Source organism: Manis javanica, chromosome 11, assembly GCF_040802235.1.
Source record: "Manis javanica isolate MJ-LG chromosome 11, MJ_LKY, whole genome shotgun sequence".
Classification (NCBI taxonomy): Eukaryota; Metazoa; Chordata; class Mammalia; order Pholidota; family Manidae; genus Manis; species Manis javanica.
This window is the reverse complement of record NC_133166.1, coordinates 118,704,797-118,730,494: the sequence shown is the minus strand read 5'-3', so window position 1 is coordinate 118,730,494 and position 25,698 is coordinate 118,704,797. Positions and strand designations below refer to the sequence as shown.

The following is a 25,698-nucleotide window of genomic DNA, read 5'->3' as shown; positions in this document are numbered from 1 at the left end:
ACTTGAGGTCTCTCTGGTCACTTGGCTCTTGGTTCTCAAACTGGGTGGTCTGGGGTGGAAGGCCCAAACTGGGCCAGATGCGCTTCACCTCTGTGCCTGCCCCCAGCTTTCCCAAACCATAGCCCTGAGCCCTAATTAACCAGCTAGGGCAGCTGGAGGAGCTGTTTCCATGGCTACTGGGCTGGCCACCCCCACCCTGGCAGGGGGAGGTGCTGCCTGAGCCCCTAAGCATCAGAGAGCATCTGAAGCAGTGCATACCAGGGCAGGGTGACTCAGATGGGGTGTGGCCCTGCCTCCCCTCAGTCCTGTCTCCTGGCCAGCTATGGTGCCCCACCCTTGTCTCTTGAACCTCAGCTTTTTACAGCCCTCCGACAGTGATTTACTTCTGCCCTACCATCTCTATCATCTCTATTAACTCCAGTGACCTGGCGTTGGCCCAGAGCTGGGCATTAGACCCTGCCTGCCCACCCCTGAGCATCCCCTGAGCTGGAGAGGGCCTGTACTTCTTCCTCTGCCTGAGGTTGCTGGCCCCCCCCTGGGGGCAGCAGGGGGCAGGCAGGCTGGCTGGGAAAGGGCCGTCCTTTCTGGGAACCTGGCTACCGGGAAGCTGAACCAATTAAGAGGCTGTGCAGGGAGGTGGGATAAGCTGTGGGAGGGCCTGTCCAGAGGGGATTATGGCTGGGAAGGTGGTCACAGGTTGGGGAGGATGGACAGGGGGGCAGTGGGGAGCCAGGCATGTGGGGGCCGCGGGTAGGGAGGCCCAAGGGAGATCCAGAACAGGGCAAACCTGGTGCTCTAACCTGGATCCAAGAGGAGTGCGAACTCTGGGGCCTGCCACAGCCTGCTGACTAGGAATCTGCATGTTAACAGGGTCCCCCATGTTTCATGTGCATATTACAATTCGAGAAGTGCTGGGCTAGAAAAGGGCTGTGGGGATGGACGGTTAGAGCTGGCCAGAACTCCAAAGGGCAGAGGCTCTGGGGGCCTCAGGGAGCGTGGGGGCGGCTGTGCCAGGGTTGTGGGCAAGGGAACTCAGAACTGAGACAGGACGGAGGGCATCTGAGAGCCCATGAAACCTCCTTCCCTCTCTCTAAAGAAGGTGGGAGGGGAAGGGGAAGGGGGGACCCTGGTCCAGGAAGGGAAATGACTTAGACTAGGTCATGTCTAGTAGGAACACAGTAGGCAGGAGGTTCCAGCCTCACACCCTCCCCAAATCCTCCTCGGGTTTCTGAACTGCCAGACCTTTGGCTACAAATCTCTGGTTGCCCATTACGTGGTCCTCACACCTGCCCCCCAGGGGCTCTCTGCCCCACAGGGGAAAGCACAGGCCAGGCAAATGGCTGCCTCACTGCTGCCCCCAGGCGGTGTCACATGAAGCCACAACTTCTGCCTTGGTGACAAGGCTTATAACTGTTGGGCTGGGGTCCCGGTAGGGTGGGGTGTGGACAGGAGAACCCCAGCACAGCTGTCCCCTGTTAGGGGTCAGAACCAGGGCCCTGATCCGAGGGCCCTTCCCCTCAGCTAACCCCAAGCAATGGGGGCTGGAAGAGGCGCATGGGATGGGGATATGACACCTGCTCCCTGACCTCTACTCAGCAGGATGCCACCTGGAGACAGGGCACACCTTCTGCCCCATGTCCCCTGTCCACTAGCCTTTCCCTCTAGGATCATAAAACATCTCACATGAGCAGGTTTTCTTAGGGCCCTGCTCAACCCGGAAAGAGACCAGAGGAGGAAGGGCATTCATATTCTCACTTGACAAATGAGGAAACTGAGGCACAGAGAGGCTGTTCTGGTGCAACTGCTGGGAAAAGAGCCCAAGCCTCGCTCACTTAGTCACCATACTGGTTCCCCTTCCCACACTGTCACCAATTGCCACGCGTGTCCCTTCCGCGCCCCTGGCCTCCCCACTGCCTGCTCACCATGAGCATCTCACTGGTGAGGGAGTTGACAAGGTCCGAGACGGAGGAGCGTGGCTCAGTCCGGCGGTCGGACTCATCATGCGGCGTCTGGCCCGGCACTGGGGCTGTGGTCACCGCCTTCCCTCCTGTAGGCAACCTGGGGGTGGGGGTTCCGAATGAGCACAGGCCAGGGGGTGGGCTGGGTTGGGCACCACTGGCCTGAGTGGCAGCAGGACCCTCCCTGAGGCTCAAGCAGCTGGCACCTCCGGTGGGCCAGCAGGACCTACACTCTTGTCCACTGGGAGGCCTGGTTTTCCCCAGAGGCCAGTGCTCAGGACCCACCCCCGCCACCTTTGTCCAAAAGCTGTTGGCTTGACTGCTGCTCTGGGTGCTATTTTGGCGGGTGTACCCACTCCCCCTCTTCCCCAGAAAATCCCCCGCCCTCCAGTCACTGTTTGCATGGTGGTCTCTGAGCATGCCTCCTTCCCCAGAGGCCCCCTCCATCCCTTCTCGCCTCAGCCTGGGAGGGGAGGCTCCCAGGGTGGCGCATCCAGGCCACCTTTCCCCGTCATTGCCCTCTGCAAACATGCCCGGGGTGCCTATCTCCCTGTGGCCCCGCCTGTGTTTGCTCAGGCTCACTGAGAACATGGGACCAGGTAAAGTCAGGACCACTGTTCACACAGCTCTAGTCAGTAGAACTTTCTATGATGACAGAAATGTCCTATATCTACACTGTCCACTCATGGCTACTGAGCATTTTAAATGTGGTCAGTGCAACAGAGAACTGAATTTTTAAGTTTGTTTGACTTCAACTAATTCAGCCATCCCTTGAATAGGGCAAGCCGACAACCCCTTGAGCCCTGTGCCCACCTTTCTCCCACTGTGAGGACGGCACATTTGGTAAGGCTCTCACCCAGGGCCAGAGAAAGACACGGTGCCACCAAGAAGCCCCAGATCTGCCCAGTCCACGTGAGGGCCCTGTCTGCACCCCGACTCCATGCTGTTCCTGGGAAGCTGGCTCTCTGGCCCAGTGGCTGGGTGGTAAGCCCAGGCTCCGTCCAGCTGGGCCTCAGGAAGAGGGCACTAACAGCCTGCCCAGGGACCAGGCTGGAACATCCCATGAGGAGGAGAGGTGGGGGCAGGCAGCAAGGAAGACATGGGGACTGGCAGCATGGGGCTTGGACACGCTACAATACAAAAGCTTTGAGAGTCCCAGAGCCAAAGACTCGGGGACACACACAGGCTGGACATAAGCCATGGCCCTTGGTAGGGACCAGCCGCCAGCACAGTTGGCTGCGACAGGCAGACAGACATGCACAGAATATGCCAGGCCCTGGAGGGGAGATATTAGGACCCAACACCAGCGCACACTCACACACACACACACACACACACACACACACACACACACAGCCCACACAAGCCTGACAGGCGCCCAGGGGAACTGGGAAAGAACAGCATGGGCCACAAGGCAGGTCAACCAGAGCAGTGAGATGACACACACACAACGATGCACACAATTAGACTGGAGAGGAAACATCATTCGGGAGACCCAGGCATGCCAAGGTGTACACATGAAGTGGGACAAATTGAAATAGAAAAAGCAGGGAATTGCTTCAGAGACAGGCGCCCTGAGACTCAGATGCACGATGCACCTGCTGGCCTTGCCTAGACAATGGGAAACGCCACACCCTGCCTGGGGCACATCGGGGTGCCCCTCCCAGGCGCAGCCACAGCAGTGCTCACATGCACACACACACAGGGTCACACACCTGACAACACGTGCTCACACAGACAGGCACGGGAGGAAGAGGAGACTGAAATAGCTGGAGAGGTAAAGTCAGGTTAAAAATAGAGGGGCGAGAGGAGAGCGCGAGATTGACTGCTGAAGGTATGAGATCGGAGTTATTTTGGCCACACCACAGCATCAGCACAGCTGCAAAGCAGCCTGGGAGAAGATGGTCAGCGCCCCTGAAGCTACCGGAGGTCACAGGACAGAGAGAGACAGAGAGACGAGTGCACAGAGAGGCAGAGGGAGAGGCGCAGGGGCCTGCCGCTGGCCCAGGGACATCCCTGTGAGGAGCAGATGGAGGAAGGAGGGGAGAGAGAGGCCAAGAAAGGTTAGTTGGAGACGAGTGAAAAAGGCTGCAGGGTGGACAAGGGGACGAGGAGGAGCGAGGCAGCCGAGAGGAGGCGGGGGACACACACCGGAACAGAAGAAACATGGTGGCTTGGGGGCAAGGACAGCGATGCAGGTGGCCAGGTCCCTGCCCTGCCCCGCCCGCCACCTGGGTGGGGGTGGGGCCACAGTGGAAACCATTTGGATCCCAAAGAGCAATGGTGAAGCGTACAGCTGAGCATGAGGTGGGATGGGTGCAGGGTGGATGGTAAGGGGGAGTGGGCACAGCAGGGCACGGGAGCCAGGGGAAGCCTGGGCCTCCTTCCCTCCCTCCGTCCTTCCCAGGCCCACTGTGCTGAGGCCCAGGGGCTGAGGGATCCTGAACGGGGGACTTCAGGGCCACCAAGAATCCTGGGAGTTGGGAGCGTGACCAGCCCTCCCATCTCCATGTTGCTTGCCCGATGCACCCCCACCTCACTTGGGACCTGGAGGGGCTGCCTCTGAAGGGGCCTGCGGCTAACAGACCTCAGGGGCTGAATGTCTTCCCCAGCGAAAGCCAAGGGCCTCCCTCCCCTCACCCTGGACCAAAGGGTCCCTCCCCTCACATCTGGCCAAAGGGTCAGCTGGGTGGAGGAGAGCGGACTGGGGTGGGCGCTGGAGGAAGGACAGCTGAGCCAAGCCCACCAGTGCCTGGCCCCAGGAGCCGGCAGCCAGAGGAGCGGAGCCCATGCTGGGAGGGCGAGCAGGCTGCGGTGCCCATCTCCCAGGAAACCCCCACAGGCGTGAGAAGTGAGTTTCTAGGGTGAGGTGGGCGTGACCCGGGGGGATGGCATGTGGCCGCTTGGAAAGTCAGGTTGGGTGGGAGCGAGGACCCACAGCCTCCAGCTCCATACCCACCTTTCCAGGAAGGCAGGGGACAGCTGAGGCAATGATCAGAAGGGATGGGTGTGTTAAATATGGAGGGAGACCTAAGTGGCAAGGAGGTAAAAATAGGCTGTGATGAAAATGAAGCCAGTTAATTAACACATGGTTGATGTGAAATCTCGTTTCCAGCCTGCATCTGCTCTCTCACGCTTCACACCTTTCCCAGCAAGGGGCTTGGATTCCTCGCAGGCTTTCAGAGGGCCCCAGCACCCCTGCAGCCTCTCCCTGTGACCCTCTGGCCTTCCTGAAGCCCAGCCTGGGACTCCCGTGGCACCAGCTGGGTTGGAGGTGGCGGGCTGCATTCCTCTTGCGCCCCAGGACATGGCTTCAGGGTGTGACACCCTCTGTGCCACTGGGCGAGAGAACGGGCCCACTCTCCCTGCTCACTGTCTGGGGACTTCCGGCTCTGTGCACTAGACATGCAACTGTGGACTCAGGATGGGAGGGAAATGAGGGGGCTGGTCTGCAGAGGCCACCAGAGGGGCAGACAAGACAGCTGCATGATTCTCGTTCTGTTCTTCCCTGACTGCAGGCCTCTGGCAGCAGCAAGGGCCGTCCCTTCCTGCCCCCTAAGGGCCTCTTAAGGGGTGTCAGGGTCTCTGCCCAGTTCACAGGATCTGACAAGTACCCTAGCCCAGGGCCTGCTCGCTCATTAGAAGCTTAGTATGTCTGAGCTGGAAAAGGTCACCCTGTGCAATCTTTCATTTGAGAAGTGAGGAAGCAGAGGCCCAGAGAGGGGCTGTGACTTGCCCAAGGTTGCAGAGCAAGCCTCTGGCAGGACTAGAGTCAGGAGCCTAGTGCCCTGGCTGCCAGGCCACATGCTTTCCCGGAAGCCTTTGAGCTGATAAGAAGCAGACCTGACCAAGGCAACAAGCTCTCCTCCCATGACTGTAGGTGTGTGGCCAGCCCAGCCCAAGGCCAAGTGAGGGCAGGCAGCCAGACCAGGTGCAGGGCCATCCCACCTTTGCAATGCTGCCTGAGCTCCGGGGCCTGTAGCTTTTTCCTGTCCCTTTCCCCACCAGCGCTCCCCACCCTCCCTGAGACGGTGGGGGAGGGGGGTGCCCATTAGGAGATGCTTCCCTGAGCTCCTGGTGGCTGAGGCTGTGGGCGGGTAGATGCCCACACGGGAAATCCCTGAGGGCCAGCAGCAGGGCCCCCATGAGAGGGAGGCTGGGCAGCACCCCCGGTTGCTCTTGGCCGCTCACCCCATTCCTTCCTCCTGGTCCCTCAGCCCAGGGGCTGCCTTTCTGGTTCTTCCTGGTGGCCAGGCCTCTCCCATGCCCCTGACCCTCCCCACCAGGGGCTCCTCTTTCACCAGCTGAGCAGCATGGTTGCAGCCCTGCAATGGAATGTGCCCCCATCACTCCAGAGGGAGCTCCAGGCCCAAGGGAGGTTGAGGTGGTGAGGATGAGGGACAGCAGGCTGGTGCCCCTGACCATGCATCCCCTCCCCACCCACCAACCACCAGAAAAACTGGGATTTCTGGGTCAGGAGAGGGCAGAGATGGAAGATGAGGGGGCAGCAGAGGGGAGCCAAGCGGGAAGATGGGGCAGAGAGGCTGGCTTGCTCCGGGCAAGGGCAGGCATGCCCAGGGAGCAGGCTTGATCCAGAATGGTCCCAGGACGGCCGCACTGGCCTCAGACCCAAGGGATGCCACCAAGGTGGCCATGTGTGAGGGCACCGGCTGGGGAAGTGGCCAGCCTCCCACTCCGGCATCCACTGAAGGCGCTACTGCCTCGTCCAGCAGCCGGGCCGGTCGAGGCAGGCGGCCTCTCTGTGCCTCCATCTCTGTTGTCGCCGCCGCCGCAGGCCCTCGCCTGTGCTCGCACCTCTTGTCCCCCTGAGCGTTCTGGTTCTGCTGGGTTCCTGGGTTTTGCAGGTCAGGGATATTGGCAAAATCATCCTGTTCCGAAAGCCCTAAGACCAAGGATAGCACCACCATCCGGCCCTCCCTGCCCAGGGCGGGCAGCCCACCAGCCGGGGTGAAAGGAGGAGGCCCCAGGGGCAGGGGCGGGGAGGGGGGAGAGAGAGACAGAGACAGAGACAGAGACAGAGACAAAGAGAGAGAAGAAAAAAGCGTAAGAAACTGGCCCTGCAGGAGAGAAACCAAATTGCAGCACTGTCAACACTTGTGGAGCAGCGGGGCTGGAGGCAGGGAGGGAGGGAAGGAGTGTGGGTGTCCAGGGCCCAACACCAGGCTTGACTTGGGACCAGAGCGACATTCTCTGGAGAGAAACAGGGCAGTAGCTGGGCAAGACCTGCTGAGACGGAGTGTGATGGGCGGTTCCCAGGGAACATGTGGGGCGGGCTGGAGGGAGTGGAACCCAGGCCCTGGGACACTGCACATTTCCGAAGCTCGTTTTATCTCCAGCTGAACGCTGCCGGCTCTGGGCCCCGGGAGAGGTGGGAGGCGTGTGTCACCATCTTGCTCTGGGACTGTGCAGACAGGTTTGAGATCCTACGTGGGAAGTTCTTAGAAAGTCTGGGAGCCTCTCATAAACATGCCTCTGGGTCACTGTCAGCCAGATGTCCTTAAAGCCAGCAGGGGACTTAGAAACACCCTCCCCCAGGTCCCTCAACACAGGTCCCATCAGAGGAGAATGGAAGTCCTTTCTGGCATACGGTGTCCTGGCCGCTGCGGGCCTTCTCCTGTGTCCCACTTCCTGGAGATCCAGGGAATAACGACCAAGGCTTTTGGGTGCAGTTCAGGGGCCTTTCCTTGAAGAAACAGTCCGGAAAGCCCCCCCAAAGCAAAGGTGGGAAGAGAAAGTGCAGGAACCTGGCAGGGTCTGGAGTTCTGGCAGGACTTGAGGGAGGCTGTGTCCGCAGTGGAGACAGTCTGGAGGAGGCTGCAGGGCATATGGAGGAGGTTGACATATGGGCAGCAGTGTGGGGCAGGATCAAGGTGAGGAATCTTTGGTAGGGGGCATTCTCAGAGGACCGCTAGGCAACTGCAGGCTTCCCCTGCATTCTCCACAGATGAAGAGGAACATGCTGCCCTTCAAAACCATCTGAGCTCATGGGCATTTTCTAGATGCTTTGTAGAGCTCATTCAGCACTGGGTCTTTCCTCTGAACAAAGGGAGGCTCTGATGGGGCAGGCTGACAGCGTGTCCCAAGAAGGGCCAAGGGAAAGATGGTGAGCCTGAAAGAAGGTTCCAGAGCAGGAGCTCCTGGGCCAGGAAGTCTACCACTTCAGCCACCATCCGGGAGGGCAAAGCTTAGAGAGGAATTGCTGGCTGTGGTTGTTTCCTAGAGAGGTTGTTAAAAAAGGAACTCTAGTAGGTAAGAAATGGCATTCAAGGGGAGGGGTGGGGGGCGCAAGGGTCTGGGAAGATGAGAAATGGCACTAGTGGGGTCTAAGGTAGGGGAGGACGCTTTGTATTTTGGACCTAAGCACAATTCCTCCAGGCTGACACCTGCACGGGCATCTAACTTTTGGAAAGCAATTCTCCCCTTCCCTCAGGATGAATCCTCATTTTCTTTGTTCTCTGCCCACCAGTACTGTTTTAGAGTTGGTAAAATTCCATTTGGCTGTTTGGGAGCTGGTGGAGCTGGGGGAAGGAGAGCCCAGCAAAAACAACATGTTTTTCCCTGGTTAATGCATTTTTCAGATACTCCTTTTGCTCTTAAAAGCAAAACGGCTCCTCTGCATAAATTCCCAATTTGTCCTTCTCTCCGGCATTGCAGGCTGCAAGGGTGAGAATGAGGGGCTGGAGGAGGAGGGTTTGGGGAGAAGCTGGCAGTCCTGGGGGTCCTGCCCAGTAAATGGGAGGAATGCCACCTGTTCTGCCAAGGGGGAGGATCTGGGGGAGCTGGCTGGCCCTCTCACACTGCCTCTCTACCTTGTTCACCAGCAAGGGCCTCAGAGACACACCAACTAAAATGTCAGGCAGGGGTCAGAGGTCAGCACACTACAGCTGGTGGCCTGTTTCTGTACAGCACATAGGCTAAGAATGGTTTGTATGTTTTTAAAGGCTGTTTTAAAAAATGTGATTGGAACCACATGTCCTGCAAAACCTGAAATATTTATAATCTGGCTCTTTACAGGAAAAAATGTGCTGACCCCTGCTGTGAGGGACTACAAGTGGAGCGGCCAGGATGTGGGGTGAGTTCTGGAGGTGGCCAGCAGGCAAGGGGCGTGAAAGCTGCAGTGGGCAGAAGCCACGTGGACGCAGGATCCTGGCATGTGAGCACTGTTCATCAAATCCTGCCGGACCAGTGGGGCGGTGGGAAGAGTTGGTACACGGGGGTTTGCCTGCAGCTGGTTCCCTTCTTTCCGGAGCCTGGGGACGGCCTCTGCCCTGGTCTGATGGCTGGTAGAACAGGAGGCACGGTGATGGCTGTGCAGAACGGCCCGAGGTCAGCAGGAGGAGAGGGGTGCAGGCTCTCACTTCCATCCAGAAACAATTTCCTTGACTCTCCTAATCCAAGCTAGTGCCATGTACCCATCCAAAAACAAACCACCTGGAAGCCAGGGAGCTCTGCTGGGCATCTCGTCTCAGGCAGGGGTCAGCTGGATTCCCATGGGTCCTTGGGCGGCAGAGAGCCCCTGTGGCTGTGCTGCCTGGGTCTGCCACGTAGAGGCACAGGCAGCACGTACTGCAGGGCCAGCGCCACAGGTCGCTTGCACAGGTGTGGAAAGCAGGCATGGTGAGGTCTCTCTTGTTGGGGTGCCTCTGCCAGGGGCAGCACCTCCATCTGCCCTGAAAGCTTGGGCTGCGTTCTCAGCCTGAGAGGCAGGATGCTCTGGTGGACCTGCTTGCCTTCAGAATCCCCATAACGTCACAGTGGACTTGGCCTTGACCTTGGCCTTTGTCTTCCTCCTCCCTTCCTCCTTTCCCAGGCTTAGTGTGCTGGTCTGTCTCCTGCTCCAAGAAAAGTGCTCCCAGAGAAGATCCGGGCAATGGGAATAACCCCCAGAGCCTGAAAGGAAGGTCACGTTAGGCCAGAGGAGGCACTGTGATTTCAGCGACGGAAGTCCGGGTCTGCCCTGGACACTGAGAGTAAGCGTGATGTCCGGAGGCATGCTGGGGAGAGGGTGCCCTGGGCAGGCTGCACCAGCCAAGGTGGGTGGGGCAGGGGACACGTGGCTGGAGGGAAGAGCTAGGGTCAGACACTGACGGTGAGTTGTTATTTCTCAGACTTGTGTGCACAAAATTCTAAAGCTTTGGGAGGAACACCTAAGGTTTGCCCTCAGCGGATGGGTTGTTACAGGAGCCAGGGCAGGAGCTAGAGGACAGGGGGCTCTGTAGAAGGTCGGAGAGGTAGAGCACAGGGCCGGTGGCAGGGATGGGGGAAGTGAGAGGGACGGAGGGTGTGCAGGGCAGGAAGGTGAGCAGAATCGGGTGACAGGGAAGAAGTAATCTGGAGGGAGGAGGCAGGGCCTGGGAGATGGAGTGAAAGGACACCAGGTCTGGGGGAAGGGGAGGAGGGAGGCCACAGGAATTCAGGGAGCAGAGGTGTAGGCTGCCAGGGAGGTCAGGGGCAACTGGGACCAGTCAGGAAGAGGTGACTGATCTGGGGACCTCGGCAGGGTTCGCTGGCATCTCCACTGATTTCTAGGGAGGGAACTTCTCTGAGCCCGGAGGCACCGAGTGGAGGACGGGGTTCCTCAGAGGGGTGGCTCAGATTCTAGTCCTTCCATGGGGAGCTTCAGGCATGAGGCTGTGGAGGGCGCAGACAAGTCTGCCTGGAGGGCCAGGAGATGGGGGACCAGCTGCTCCCAGGGAGATGCAGGGGAAAGAGACTGGGCCAGGGAAGTGAGGGGCCAGCCCGCTCAATGGGGGGGACTTACAGGAAGGATTTCATGTCCAAGCCTCGGTTTCGAATCTGCCCCACCACGTGGTCCCAGCTGCCCGGGTTGGAGCGGCTGCGGCCCCCAGCCGCCCGGTACTTGGAGCCGGCCGAGGCGCCCTGCCGAGCCTGGCCCCGGCCATAGGCCCGGGGGTTGGGGCCGGGCGCAGAGGCCGTGTGGGCCTGCAGCTGGCCCAGGCTCTGGCTGGTGGTGGGCTGGCTGGGCTGCCGGCCCCGCTGGTGCTGGCTCAGCGGCTGCTGCAGGCTCTGCTGCCGCATCAGGGTGCGGGGTCGCTGGCATTTCGGCTCTCCCGTGGAGCTGGGGATAGACTCAAGGGTAGTGGCGGTGGACAGGGTGGAGTCCTCGAAACTTGGGGCGGGTGGAGGAGAGGAGAGAAAGGAGAAGCAGATGAAGGGATCACAGTGGAGGAGAAAGAAGCCGAGGGCCAGGACCAGGAGGCCCCAGTGCAGGGTGCGCTCTGCCGGACCTCGCCAGGCCTCCATCGCAGTTGTCGCCGCAGATGTTGCCACCACCTCACCCAGGATGCCACGAGTCCCACACCCACCCTGTGGCCTCGGCTCCGCTAGGGCCCAAATACCTCCTGTCTGAGCGGATCTCGGCTGGTCTGAAGGCCGAGGCAGCCGCAGAGGCTGTGCGGTGAAGGCGGGTCCCTGGGTCCCCAGGGCCCTGCAGCTGCCTGTCGCGTAGGAATGGGATGGGAGCAGGGAGCTGCTGGCCTCCCCTCCCGCTGTCTCACTGGGGGACCCCAGGAAAGTCTGTTCTCAGTACTACTGGCCTTTGGAGACGTGAGGAAATCCAGGTCAGTGCAGAGCTGGCCTAGTAACGCCTGGTGAGCTGGAGGAGCCAGCAGTTCTTATGCTTCCTCCACTGAGGCCAGGGAGTGTCTTCGGGTTCCCAGACCTCTGCCCTACGGCCAGAGCTGCCTCAGGCCCAGAGCTTCCCCCTTTCTCCAGGCTTCCTTGCTTCTGAGGTTGGGTGTCCCTCCCTGGTGTCTTGGGAGTGACTCCCAGTCAGAGGGGCCCCGGGACAGGAGAGGAGGTGGGAGCCCAGGAACCATTTATTTGACTTCTTTGCCACAATTCTGATGGTAACAGGGTGGCTGTCCTCTCCTCTATGCACTTGCAACAGGGCACCTGCCTCACAGGCCCACCAGCATCTCTGAAAATGCTGGGAAAGGGGCACAGACAGACAGACAGGAAGCAGGACATGGCTGCCCAGAGGCTGTGTGAGGTCAGAGACCTAGGTTGAAACCCCATCTCTGCTGCTTCCTGACTGTGAGACTTTGGAAAAGTGAGTCCACCTCTCAGTTTTCCCATCTGTAAAATGAGGGTGAAAAATAACCCCTGAGCTGCCTCTGTCACAGGGTTGACACGAGGGCTACTGAGGGAGGCCCAGGGGTGGCTGGAGTCTGTCCGTGCTCCCAGGGCCAGCACTGGTCAGTGCTGGCCGCAAGCATCTCAGGAGATGGGTAGGAGGAGTCAGAGACCCCTAGTTCCCTCGTCAGCCTTCCTGCTTCGCCCCAGTCCCCTGGCCGGAGATTTTAGCATGTCCCCCAGTCAAGGCCAGAGCCCTCGAGGTCCCAGTCTCCTCCTCTGTCCCTTCTCTCCAGCTCCTAGTCCAGGAGTATAGGGCAGGGATTGGCAAACTATGGCTTGTAAGCCAAATCTGGCCTGCCCCCCCATTTTTGTAAATGAGGTTTTACCGGAACATGGCCATAGTCGTTAGCTCACATCCCATCTACAGCTGCTTTAGAGCTATCATAGCAGGGTCAAGTAGTAGTAAAAGACACTATATGTGATTTGCAAGCCTAAATATTTCCTATCTGGCCCTTTATAGAGAAAGTTTGCCAACTGCTGGTCTAGGCCCATGGGGCAGCCGTGTATCCCCTGAGTTGTGGGGGGTGGGGGCTGGGGGGGCACCCAGGGCCCTGAGAGCCGCCTTCACCACTGCACCAGACCTCAGCTTTGCTCACCTCCTGAGTCTACCCTGGGAACCAAAGGACAACAGTTAGACTGCCCCTGTGGGCTGAGAGAGAGAGAGAAAGTTAAAAAAGAGAGAGCGAAGGAGGGAGAGAAAGTCAGAGAACAGTAAAAAGAGAACGAAAGAGAGAGAGAGAGAGAGAGAGAGAGAGAGAGAGAGAGAGAGAGAGAGAGAGAGAGAGAGAGAGAGAGAGGAGCAAAATGTGGCTTTAGCTGGGGTCTGGGAGGGGACAACAGCCTGGCTGGCTCAGGCCTCGGATCAGGGCTACCATACAGGCAGGCCCATAGCTCCCTGGGGGCAGGCCAGTGCTGGGGCGGGTGGCACTAGGGCAGCTGCTGTCTCCTTGCTGACCTCATTTTGGTTTCCTATCACATCCAAAATTAGTCCAATTTACAACCTCTCAGTCACAGGAAACTAAAACTGGTTCCTCTAGGCCTGGAGCCTGCGGATGGCATGGAGGCCTCCGCCAGCCTGGAGTCTGTGGCTGAGCAGCCTGGGGAGGGTGAGGTACTGGGCCTGGCTCTCTAAGTGGGTGTGGGGCTTCCCTCTGGGACCCTCCTGAGGCCCCACATTGGGGGAGAAATCAGCCTGTGTTCCCTCAGGCCAACAAGAAATGAGGTCTTGACGCTGTGGCCCTCAGGTGTCCCAATGGTGGGAATCACAGGCTTTCTGAAGAAAATCGGGAGGTCCCTGAATGAAGGCAACTGAACAGCCCAACAGCTACAAAGCAGTCAGTGCTGATGACCTTCTAAGTGAGAGGCTACTTCACCAGCTGGGAGTGCGGTCATTCTAATAGCTGAAAACGGAACCTATGTCCCAGTGGGTGAGGATGGTCATAGTTCAAAGGATTTAGAGCTCAGAAGGGCTCAGCTATGGGGAAATGGAAGGTTCTAAAAGCCAAGATAAAAATAAGGCTGGTCCATGTAGGGGAGGGGGGAGCATATTATCTGCCAAGAACAGGGGCCAACCCTATGTCCATCACCCAAAAGAGGGCAGACTGTTTGGCAAGCTTGGACAGCTATTAAAGAGGAAACAGCTCTTGTGTTTGACATCCAGACCACCCTCATTAGAAAAGAGAAGCTAGCTGGGGGCTCAACAACCCAACCTCCAAGAACAACAATCCCAATAGGTGAGAGTAGGACAGCTCGCTGACCAAGACTCGGACAGCCCATGGGGATGGCTGAGATGAGGATGAATCAATGGGGACAGCCCAGCTGCTCACGGTGGCCTGCATAGCAGATGGTGCTATGATGCAAGCAAGACAGGGTCAAGCCAATGGAGTCACCTGATGGTCAAAAATGGAATGGCTCAACCTCTGGGTCTAGAGCCATCTGCTGGCTGTAAGAGGGAAGTGACAAATGAGTGGCATAAAACACAGGCTGAGGGTGGGCCAGCTCCCCAAGGATGGGATGGTCCAATGGCTGAACAACCACAGGTCTGCTGCCCATGGGGGGATGACCTGATGGCTGAGATGGGGCAGCCAATCGAAGAGGATGGGATGACCCAAGAACTGAAATGAAGCTGCCCTGGGGCAGAAAATGGAATGACCTGGTCACTGGCAAAGTAAGAGACTGATGGGGGCAGCAGCTGGAGGCTGAGATGCGACACTGCATGGCTGTTAGTTGTGCCTGATGGCAAGGATGATGGGAGTCTCACACAGGGATGGAATGAGCCAGGGGCCGAGGACGGCACCTCTGGGATGGCAGCGGGCATGCCAGGGGTCCCGCTGCCACCCTGGCGGGGCAGGCCTGAGCTCACGGCTCTGGCAGCCATGGGGCCATCACTCACTTGGACAAGTTGAGCTTCCCTGCGGCCAGGTGGCTCTGCACCATCCGCCAGCGGCCTCTCCCCGCCTTGCCACCGCTGCCCGGCTCGTTGGGGGCAGCCCCGCCGCTTCTCAAGGCGTCCTCTCCAGGTGGCGGCACCGACACCAGCTTCTCCCCCAGCCGGCCTTCCCGCTCCACCGCCAGCCCCGCTGCGGCAGCCACTCTGGCGCCCGACAGGAGGGTGCCACTGGAGGCGCACGAGATGGCCGGGCCAGAGGAGCACCGGGGGTGGCGGTGGGGAAGAGAGGGCAGGCCACACGTGGGGGTAGGGTGGAGAGGAGGAGAAACAATGACAGATAAAAGGAAGGAAGAGACAGTGAGAGAGGAGGAGAGAGACAGACGGACAAGAGACAGACAGAGAGAGAGAGAGAGACATCAGCACTGCAAATGGGTTAACAGCAGAGCCTGCAGAGAGGAGAGAGGGGACCGGGCGGGCTGGGGGGCAGAGAACAACGCACCACGACAACGGAGGGGGGGCCCCTCCCCACCGCCTGGGGCAGGGGCGGCGGGGGTTGGGGGAGGGCAGCCACCTCCAACTCTATCCCACAGGACAACGAAGGGTTAACGACGGAGGAAGAGCGGACTGTCCAGGCCAGGAGGCCCCAAGGCAGGGAGAAAGAGAAAGCCGTGTTAGTCAGAGTTCATCACCACCACCACCGTCACCGCCATCACCGCCACCGCCACCACGACCACCGACCACCGACCACCACCACCGAGCAGCCAGGGCAGCAGCACACAGCAGGGAGGAAAAAGCGAGCCACACCACGAGGGAGGGACCCAAACGGGCAACCCCATCCTGACTGCACAGAAGGGAGGTGGGGGCCAGGGATGCGCGGGTCGGGTGTGGCTGCGGAGGGGGCTCTCCTGCGTGGCTGGCCCTGGGGGAGGGGGCAGGAGAGGGCAGGCAGGCCAGGGGCAGGAGGGGTTGCTCGTCTCCATGGTCAGCCTGCCCATGGGGTGCATGGGTGGGAAGTGGGGGGAGAGGAGCGGAAAAGTCGGGTGGAGGGGGAAGGAGGGCGTGCGCGGATACTCGGTACATATGATCAAACCAGGTAAAGTCACTCACTTGAGGGACAGTCGTGGGTCGCCATAAGGGGCGTAGGGTGAAATGTTTAGAATAAACTCCTTGGGAGGGTAGGAACTCCATTTCTGCTGCACTGTGCTCTCATTGTTATTCCAAAAGTCTCTGTCTAGATCGCTGGAGGGGCAGAGAGAGAGGGGAGAAAACAGGAAGATACAAGAAGAAACAAGAACTGAGGTCCTGCAGGGGCAGAGGGGACTGGGCCCGAGCCGGGCACCCAGAGGGCAGGGTGGCCGGGTCTGCTCCTGCGGGAGGAAGAGAGGCGGCCGGGCAGGGGCACCAACACACACGCTCACACAGGCACACGTGCACACACTCAAGGGTAAGAGAAGCCGCGCAGAGAGGAGGCGAGCTGCAAGAAGGCAGGCCGGAGCCTTGCACCCAGGACGCTGGTGGGAGAAAGATGGTGAGGCGGGCGGGCAGGCCTGGGTGGGATCGTGGGGGGTGGGAGTAGGAGAGGACCTGGTTTTTGGCTGGAAAGAGCTGAAAGGTCGATCAGACCCTGCCACCAACTTGCTGGGCCCCCTCTTCTCCTGGTCTCAGTGTCCCTGCCTGTCAAACCAGAAGATTGGCTGTCACCACTAGACCACCTATCTCCCATGGTGAGGTTGAGGCCCCAGTTCTGGAAGACCTGAGATTCCGCCCTCACCCGTCCACCTCCACTGAGCCACACCGGGGCAGTCCAGGGTCCAGGCACCGTCTTCCTCCCCCCATTGGCCTGGGGCCCTCCAGCCTCGGGAAAGGCTGGGATACAGCCTTCACATGAGATTAGCAGGATCTCAGCTGAGCTGAAGACATTCTCCACTCATTGCAAATGTGGTGGTTGGGTCCCCCCAAGAAAAGGAAGTGTCTCCAGGCTTCTGACCTTGCTGAAGGTGTGACCAGTGATACCAGGGACCCTTCAGGTGCTCTGTTCTGGAGCCTGTGTGGAGGGAGCCTGCCCTTCTCTTGAGAAAACGATAAGCAGACAGCCTCCAGTCCTTGGGGCATACCTGGCCTACAGCTAGGGTAGCCCCCCATGCCCTATCCCTTTCCAAGGTGGAGCTGCTGAGTCTGAAAGGGACCCTCTGCCCCAGTCTCCCCATCCCTTCCTGCTCCAAGCATGACATACCAAAGATGATATGTTGGAAGCACAGAGAATATGTGGACTTCCCATTAGGGGCAGGTGGCAGAAGCCTTGGCTGGCAGAAGGCATAGCCTGGAAACCCCAGGTACCAAGGACAAAGGGTTCCATCCATTTGTCAGGCTCCCGGGGCCCTGAGGAGCAGGCCTGAAGCACAGAGAAAGGAGAGGCAGCTCCCAAGCCAAAGGAACTTTCCAGAAGGGAGTCATGACTGAGCCCTCAGGAATGCTTCTAGGGAAGGGGCTCTAGGGAAGAGGGTTGGGTTGTGGCATGTGCTGAGGCTGTGCTACTGCTCAAGGCCAAGGTGAGGGCCCTGTTGTGGGGAGGGCACTGCGATGGAGGCACGCCCCCTGAGGACTGAGCATGCATGTTCTTAGGGAACCTGCTTCTCTCCCCCTGAGAGTTTGACCTTGACCTTGGTTCTCAGCCTCAGCCTCAGCAACAAAGGAGAGAAGGACAGAAAGAAGCTGAGCTCCCAAGCTCAGTGGAGACAGTGACCCTGCTCGAGGGTGGACATGGCTTCCTGAGGCCTACCTGCTGAGGACAGAGTCTGTCTGTCCAGAGCATACCTTGAAAATGTCTCAGGGGGACTCTGTGTCTACAGGGTTCAGTGTCAACGACCTGAGCCAGCTCACAGGGGCAGTGAGGGCTGGGGATGGGAGAGGCAGGACAGGCCCTCTGCATCGGAAGGCCCCTTCCTGGGGAGGCTCCTCCCACAGAAGACCCTATCCCCACCAGAGGTGTCCCTTGGTACCCTTCCCCCAGTGTCACAGACGGATGGAGCACCTGGCAGGCCTCCTTCCCCTGAGCCCTTTCAGATCTCCAAAATCAAGGGCCGTCCAACCCTAGGTCCTGGAGAGAAAGGTCCACCAGGGTCATCACTACCGGCTGGTCTTCCCCCCTGTGATCCAGGGAGCTCCAGGCCCCTCAGGTGGCCTGGGGCAGTACTGGGAAAGAAGAACTTTAATTAGATAGGTGGAGGAAACACTGGTTCCTTTATTGCAGGGACTTCTCAGAATCTTTCTTGTGCCAATGAATACCAGCATCTCCAAGAGGGAGATACAGTGGGTAGTGTTGCCCAGACTTAGTTGGTCATGAAACTCTGGATTCATGGAATAACTATGAATCATTTATAGGGCACACGTACTCCGAGGAACATGATTTGGGAGGCACTGCTAAAAAACGCAGCTTCCCAGAATCCTTGACAAGATGATCCCTTCGGAAGAGGTCCTAAGCCCACAGAGAGCCTGTGCAATCTCCTGCCACTTCTCTGGCTTTGGGTCATGGCAACCTGTGGGCATGTAGACATGAAGGGGGCTTCCTTACCCTGGGGCAGGGGGCTAACAACTCAGCAAGGTGGGAGGGGGCCACGGAGAGGTGGGGGATGGCCTGCTGGTGCCATCTTGGTCTCAGAGAGCTCTCATGGGTGCTGCCCCAGCCTGCAGAGCCCACTGCCCATCCTCCCCTTAATGGAGATTGCATCTCCTCTCGTGGGCCCTTTCCAGGTCAACCCAGGACACACACTCCCCTGCCCAGGAAGGTTATCATCACCCAGCCGAGATAGGCCCCCTGCCCTGTCAGTAGCTGTGGCTCAGTTAGAGGCCTGGTCTGAAGGCTGCAGAAGTCTGGGGCCTGGTGCTCCTCCCACGTGGTGCCTCCCTGCCTTCAGAAAGCCTGCGGCCTGGGCTCTGCAACTGCCCCTGAGATCTGCTAGCTCTCGGCTTTGAAGACTGGAGAGTGTGCAACCCAAGCCAGCCTCAAAGGCTTCCTGTGGCCTCCTTCGGAGCCTGGTCCCCATCCCCAGCCTCAGCCTGGCCCACCCCAACACTTACCCACCCCCCATAGACACACACCCACAGCTTCTGTGCAGGCCCCAAACAGGGTCAGAGCAAGAGATTTAAAAAAAGAGTAGGGGCAGGGAGGGAGCCCTCAGGAGGCAGCAGGGGAGTAGGAAGAGATGAAGGGAGAAAGATGGACAAGGGGAAGGGCAGGGGCTTGGCAGTGGGAAGCAGGCAGAAGGGAAGGCCGGGGCACCCAGCCCTACTTCAGCCTGACAGCCTCCTGGTGCGGGCCTGGGTTCAGCAGAGAGGAAGGGGCCAGGGCCCTTGGCCGAGCACACAGGGCCCTCTGGAGAGAGCCCTCTGTTCCTGGAGCCTCAGCCAGGTGGGGGTGGGGGGCTCCTGGTGTCTCCCAGGAACCCTGAGCAGTGGGTTGGCCAAGGCGGTCTGCAGCAGAAGGCAGACGGGCCTACGTGAAGAGGCTGTTGAGCAAAGTGGGGAAACCTGGGCAGGACAATGGCAGCAGGCAGCAGGGCCTTGGGGACTGGGAGCGCTGGGGGAGGGGGGAGTCCGCACCACTCTGCTCTCTGAGCGGCCCAGCCCCAGGCCTGCCCTGTCCTGGGTCACCGTTAGAAGACTGGTGATGGCTAAGAAAAGAGCCTGAGCCCCCAGCAGAGGGGTCACCAGCCCAGGGCTGGGGAGGGGCTAGAAGGGAGCTAGGGACGGTTATGTGCTGTGAGCTTGGAACCAGCAACCAGTTGAGGGGGGAGGCACACTATGCTGGAGTGATGGCAGCCAGAAAATGGGGCTGGGAGCCCTGGGACATTGTGAAGGTCTGGCAGGTACAGGCTGCTGCCCTGGAGCTGCCCTGAGGACCTGGGAGCGTGCTGGTGGGTGTGAGGGGGAATTGAATGTGTGTGAGCAGGGGATCCTCCCGTGCAGGCTGCCTGCATGCCCCCATCCCAAACTTGAAGCCTGGCACCTACTTGATGGCTTTCTTCTCACTGCGCCCACGCCCCGAGTCTGGCGTGCCCACCGTCTCCAAGGAATTCTTGTAGCGTTTGCCCTGTGGAGACAGCACGGGGGTCACTCTTGGGAGACAGGGTGGCACCCCCCTTCCCTGCCTCCCCAGAACAGTCCTGGGGGCAGGGAACAGACTGGGGCTCTGCTTAGGCAACCACTATGGGGTGCCTGCCCCACCCACAGTGCTCCCTGGTTGGCAATCCTTTCAGCCTCTAGGACCTGCCCTGCGCCCTTGACCTGTACCCCACCCCTGACCCCTGGGGATGAGGCCCCTTCTGTATGCCTGTCTCCTGGGGCTCTGGCCTGGCTCCCAGAAACACATCTTCCTCTGCCATGGACAGACGGCTCTCAGGCGCCTGGCCACGTCACATTGGCCACATCACATTGGCCACGTCACTGTCCCCAGATGGTGGGGGTGGCATCCTGCTGGGCAAGGTTGGCAGTAGCCAGTGAGGTGGGTGGCGGGGGCGGGGACAGACCCCTATAACCCAGGCTTGTCTGGGGCTGTGTCCAGCACTGTCTCGGGGCTCCCTGGGACCCCCTGCCCCGGGGCTGTGAGGCAGGGCCGGCCTGAGCACTCTCCTTCATAGGAAGACCACCTCAGGAAGAGATGGCTCTGAGATGGGGGTGTGCCTGCTCCAGCCCCCCAGAGTTCCTCACAACTACATGAGAGGAGGGGCAGGGCAGGATGGTGGGTACACCAGGACCCCTGGCTAGAGAAGGGCAGCGGTTGTGACTGGGCCCGCTGCCAGGAGGTGAGCGCCATCCACCTTCCCAGTTTGGGTTTCTAAATTTAGCTCATGCAGAGCCTGGCTGATTAACATTCCTGGCTGCCACCCAGCGTCCTCATGCGCACCTGTGGGTCAAGGGCCTGGGCCAGGCCCAGCACTAAGGTGGGCTGCGGGGGGTTGGCAGCTATGCAGGGGACTGGGGCTGCCCCCAACAGTCCATTCTCCCACTGGGCACTGGCCTGCCCCGCTCAGCTGAGTGGACACACACACACACACACACGCACATGTGGCCCCAGCACTCCGTCATGGGCACTGACCGGGCAATGAGCTCCCCAGTAGGGGGTGGGGCATGGGGGGAAAGCCCTCATTCCACCTCCAGAGCCCCTACATCTCAGGGGCGCTTGGATCCTGGTCCCCATTCCTCATGTCACCTGGCTAAGTCCTCTCTGGCTTCCTTTTCCTCCTTCCTTAAATGGTGTGGTGTCACCAGATGGGCCCTGGGTCCCCCACTTCAAGGGTCCCCTTACCTACTTCAGGTCCCACTCCCAGCAATGGCAGGGACTGTTTGGTCTCTAGCACTTGGTGTGGAACCTGGTACTCAGCAGCCCTCAAAACCTGTCCACTGGATCACCTGGAAGCACCCCTCTCGTGTCCCCCCTGCCCTGGGGTGCCAGCTACCACTGTTGCCCCTGAGCCAAAGCTTTAAGAGTTAAAAACTCAGGCTGCTGAATCTTCTGGATCCACAAAAGCTGCCCTCTCTCGGCACCATTTCCGTCCCTCCCATCGTTACCCAGAGGTTCAAATCCCAAACTTTTCTCAGTTCCTAATCCAAAGATTAGGGCCTGGAGCTGCTCCATGCTGGCCTGGGGCTCTTCCTGGGTAGGTCACAGACAGGAGCCCCACCCCCACTATTCCCTGGTACTTCAGAGAGTGGGGGCAGGGGGGGCCCTGTGAGGGCCCCCTGTCCCCACCCCTCAGCCCCTCCTCTTCCTAGTCTTGGCAGGGGAATTTAACCCACTCAGCACTTTCTTTTAAGGCTGGGCAGCCGCCCCTTCCCCAGGGCCAGGCAAGGCTGTGGTGGGCCCCCTCTGCTTCACCCAGAGCTCGCCTTTTTCTTTCCACAGCTCAGGAAACCTTCCTGTCCAGCTGCAGTTATCCCTCTGCAGCAGATGCAGGGCGCTGTGGGGGACAGGCACCAGGGCAGGACTTGATGTGGAGGAACAGGGGAGATAATGGGGCCGCAGCAGGAAACCCAGGAGGATCCAGGAGACATTAGGAGGCTCCAAAGGATCCCAACATCACCAGCCAGGCTGATCTGGACAAAGCCAGCTGGAGATTAAGGAAGTTATTAATGTTTGGAAATGGGATCTGGGCTGTCAGGGATCACGTCACTGCTGCAGAGGGGACAGGCAGGCAAGCAGAGCCCAGCTACTGTGCAGGGGGCATTTTAAAGCCCCTGCAAGGAGCACAGAGACAGTGCCAGTAAAAAGCCCCCTGGCTTCTGGGACCTGGGGGAGGGGAGGGGTGTGGCCATGTTGGGGGGCTGGTCAGTTCAGGGGAGCAACTCTAGAGGGATAGACTGTGGTCTGGTCCTCTGGCAAGTTCCTGGCTGTAGGCTGGGAGGAGGGGCTGGGGCCAGGGAAGGCTCTGCATCTCTCAGTTCCTGCACTGACAGCCCCTCAGCTGCTACAAAAGTTGTTGTCTTTGAGTTCCAGTCCCCAAGTGAGTAGGGGTGGGGGTGAGGCTGGCCCACACGCGCACGCACACACACACACACACACACACACACACACACACACACTCACACTGCACACTTACCAGGGGAGTCTGGGACAGTGGAGCAGATGTGTCAGCTCACTCAGGGATCTGACGAGATGATTCACATCCCACCATGCAGGGGTGAACACACACACACACACTGCACCAACACCCTCAAAGTCGACACACTCAGCACAAAGACCCTCACTCAAGGTCACCAGCAGGGTCTGCTCGTACACTTTCCTCTGCCTTCAAATACAGACGGACAGACAGCCTAAGGGCCCTGCAGGGCTGCAGTGTGTTCTCAGCCACTCCCTCTGCCTCTGAGGACACTCCAACACAGACGCGTGGCCAAGCCTGAAAATCCGAGACAGACGCAGACCCAGGAGATCCACGAGCCAGCCTGACTCGGCACACCTGCGCTCAGGAAGCCGCCTGGGTCACACACACACTTGCACACGGGGCAGAGCTGCCCTTCTCCATGGCTCCTCCCCAGGGAAAGCTGCGTAGCTGAATATCCCAGGATGGCACGAGTTCGCCTTTCGTGAAGGAGGCATGCTGGGTTAATCTGCCTGTCCTCTTCCACACTAACGTAGTACCCACGGCCGCAGCCCTACCCCGTCCTTAAGGCCCTTCTGTGGCTGGCAGGGAGAGAACGGGGCTCCCAGGTGTGGCGTCCTCCTCCCACCACCACCATTCTCGGTCTGGGGGATGGGAGGTACCTGTGAGGGAACCTTCATCACCTAACCCTGGGAAAGCTCCCGCACCTGGGACACCTCCGAAGCCGCTTTGGGGGTGCCTCTCTGAAGCCCTCAAAGTCCCCACCGCACTTCTGGGCTGGGGCGGCAGGATGGGGGATGAGTAGGGGTCCCGCGAGGCTCTCTCGGAGCACCCTCGGGGAGCTGCGGGCGGGCAGCTCAGCCCGGCTCCCCCTTCTGGAGCCCTCGGGTGATGAATGTTCCTCTTGACGGTCTCCTTACTTATTGATGGCCTAATGCTGATCGTTAATTCCCCAGCCCTCGTTAAAAATGAAAAGAAGCCGTTTGTGCTTGTACAAACGCGGAAAACCAGGATGGATGTGCGGGCGCAGGGGGTGGGGCGGCGCTGGCGGTGCCTCCTCATTGGCCAGGAGGCTCGGCCCCGCCCCGCCCCGCCCTTTTGGGGGCAGTGGGCGGAGGGGCGGGGGCCCGGATTCTCAGTCTGCGCGTGTGTGTCTGCGGTTCTTTCTGCAGGAGGTGGGGCGTGTGTGCGTGCAGTTGCGAGCCACTGCCGCTGAGTTCCTGTCTGTCCACGAATGTGTTCCTAGGTGTGTGGCTTTGGGGGTACACACAGACATGTGGGGCCAACATGCTGGGAAACGCAGTGCGTGCATGCGTGCGGTGTGAACATGTACAGAAATGTGCAGGGCTGTGCGGGCAGGCAGGTGGGACTTAAGCGCGCGTCCTTGAAAGTGTTCACCAGCCTGTAATTGTGGGGGGCGGGGCGCAAGGCCAGGCCCCGTCCCCAGGGCCCTGAGGAGCCTCACCAGTTTGCGCTGACACCAGTGGCAGAGGCCGCAGAGGACGACAGTGACGCTAAGGCTGACGGTGATGATGGCAGAGACCAGCAGGACATCTCTGGTGGGTGCCCCTGGGGAGGACATGTACAGATCAGACCCTCAGTGACCAGGGCCAGCCACCCTCCCTCAGCACAGAGCCCCCCAGAACCACCGCCCTACCCTTCCATCTGGCTTGCACTCTGGAGCTCTGAGCCCCAAGTTCTCCCAGCTCTGCCTTGCTGGCTGACCTTGGGAAGTCTCTTCCCTTCTCTGTGCCTCAGTTTCTTCATCTGCAAAACGGAGGAATTGTACAGGTTGACATCTCCCCCTGCCCCTCCCTGTGTTGGCCCTGTGTGAGTCCAGTGGATCCACATCAACCCCCAAACCTGGCATCCTGGAAATAAGAGGCCCAGTGTGTCCCTCGCCCAGCCAGTCCTCTGCGGATGCTTCTAGCCCCTCTAAGAGCTTCTGCATGGCCTTCCTGCCCAGCACTCTTTCATCTCCCACCCCCACGCGCACTGGGCCCTCCCATCCCTTAGCCCCTGAGCTCGCCTCTGGTCCTCAGGCTGCACGGGCTCCAGCCCCACCTTCCTTATTTGCAATGTCTTAAATGTCACAGGGGCCACCTGGCCACTTCAATTCCAAGCGCTCCAGGGTCCCTACTTCAGGAGTGGAAACCCTGATGGACCTGCCCTGGAAGGAAAATCCCAGGATCCTGGGAAAATTCTGCCGCTTGCTAGCTGTGTGGCTTTGAATGAGGCATAGCTACTCAGTTTTCTCCCCTGTAAATGTGGATTAAACTTCCTCCCTGCCTTCTCACAGGGGGTCATAAACATGAGCCCCAAACAAATGTAAGGAAGACAAACCTTGACCAGAAATTATCATGGGGGGGGGGAGTGAGTGGAGAGAGAACGGCGCCGGTCACACATACGCGGTAAATGTGTGCGCACAGGGATGTGCCCTAAAGTCGAGGAGACACTGTTTATTTACAGAGGAGCCTGCGTGGGCTTTTTGGTGTCAGTGACGGCGGTAATTAAGAGCTGATGATGTCTGTCTGGCCCTGGTTCCTGTGGTTTTAGCTTCTGGGCTCTCTTGCTTTGCTGTGGGGCCTCATGGGGAGGGCCCAGCAGTCATCCCCAGCTCTCGGGGCCCTCAGGGTCCTCTGCTCCCACCACTCCAGTGTCCTGCACAGCCACTCACTCTCCCTTGGATCCTGCTTGGGCCCCCCAGTTCCCTCCCCAACTTCCAGAGGCTCCCAGCTTGGGAAAAGACCACCCTCACCTGGCCCCCACCTATCCACCTGCCACCTATCCATCAGCTAAGCTTCCTCCTGTCCTGAGTCTACAGCCTCAGCCCCCAGGAAGCCCCTGTAATCTGTGTATTGTCAACCTCAGAGCCCACAGTTCCCAGGAGCTCTGACAGGACAACCTGCAGACACAGAGAAACTGGCTCTGCTCTTTCCTCCTGCAGGCTGAGGAGCACAGCTCTGCACGGCTGGAGGGGCCATGTTTGCCAAAGTTCTCAGGCCAAATGGGAAGCCTCCATCCTTAACCTCCAGGCTTCTGGTGGAGAGGGAGGCAGGACAAGTGGAGAGCATGACAGCCATAACTCCACAGGGTCCCCAGACTCAGGCTGTGGTAAGGAGATGGGCAAACGTGCCTTCTGGGAGCAGGGCCCACACTTTCTCCAGCTCTCTCCACAGAGCTGCCACTGCCCCACTGGATGGGTCTGGGGCGGATGCTATGCAGGCTGGGAAAGCAGACAAACCCATGCCTTCCTTTGCTGAACTCACTGTTAAATAAAGTAAATTCCATTCTTGGGCTGAGCTTTCTTTAACCACTCCCTATTAAGAATCTGCCATGAGGCATGGGGGACAGTCAAAATTCAGCTAATTTCTGAGAAGCATGTCAGGTGCTGCAGAACATCCAGCCTGGGGTTCCAGAGTCCAGCGTATGCAAGGTAGGACCCACGTGCGAGCATAGCCTCTGCCTCTTAATAGCCAAGTGGCCTTGGACAAGTGCCTTAACCAGTCAGTGTCTGTATTTTCTCTTTTATAAAGAGAAGATGATAATGGCATCCATCCCATGTGGCTGCCAGTAG

At 59.3% G+C, this 25,698-nt stretch overlaps 1 protein-coding gene and 1 long non-coding RNA gene across 13 annotated transcripts in view; one reads left to right on the top strand and one right to left on the bottom strand.

Annotated features, from left to right (window-relative positions):
• The window catches only part of SYT7 (synaptotagmin 7), a 59,513-nt gene that overhangs the window by 11,777 nt on the left and 22,038 nt on the right, over positions 1–25,698 (bottom strand). Inside the window, exons 2-8 of one of the 10 annotated variants that reach the window (XM_036995421.2) lie at positions 23,587–23,690; positions 19,536–19,615; positions 15,634–15,765; positions 14,530–14,754; positions 10,741–11,109; positions 6,774–6,896; positions 1,923–2,058 (exon numbers count right to left, since the gene is read on the bottom strand). In XM_036995421.2, coding sequence (XP_036851316.1) covers positions 1,923–2,058; positions 6,774–6,896; positions 10,741–11,109; positions 14,530–14,754; positions 15,634–15,765; positions 19,536–19,615; positions 23,587–23,690 — 1,169 coding nt within the window. The remainder of the gene's footprint in view (positions 1–1,922; positions 2,059–6,773; positions 6,897–10,740; positions 11,110–14,529; positions 14,755–15,633; positions 15,766–19,535; positions 19,616–23,586; positions 23,691–25,698) is intronic. The other 9 variants (XM_036995422.2, XM_036995423.2, XM_036995425.2 and 6 more) reach the window with 9 other exon arrangements.
• Positions 2,355–15,614, top strand: LOC118967847 (uncharacterized). Of its 3 annotated transcripts, XR_005055132.2 has the most exons (5): positions 2,355–4,021; positions 4,721–4,809; positions 8,994–9,132; positions 9,790–9,949; positions 15,117–15,611. It is a non-coding gene; the product is annotated as an uncharacterized lncRNA (long non-coding RNA). The 3 variants fall into 3 exon arrangements; XR_005055131.2 differs by lacking the exon at positions 4,721–4,809 and having other exon boundaries at positions 8,994–9,305; positions 15,117–15,614; XR_005055130.2 differs by lacking the exon at positions 4,721–4,809 and having other exon boundaries at positions 15,117–15,608.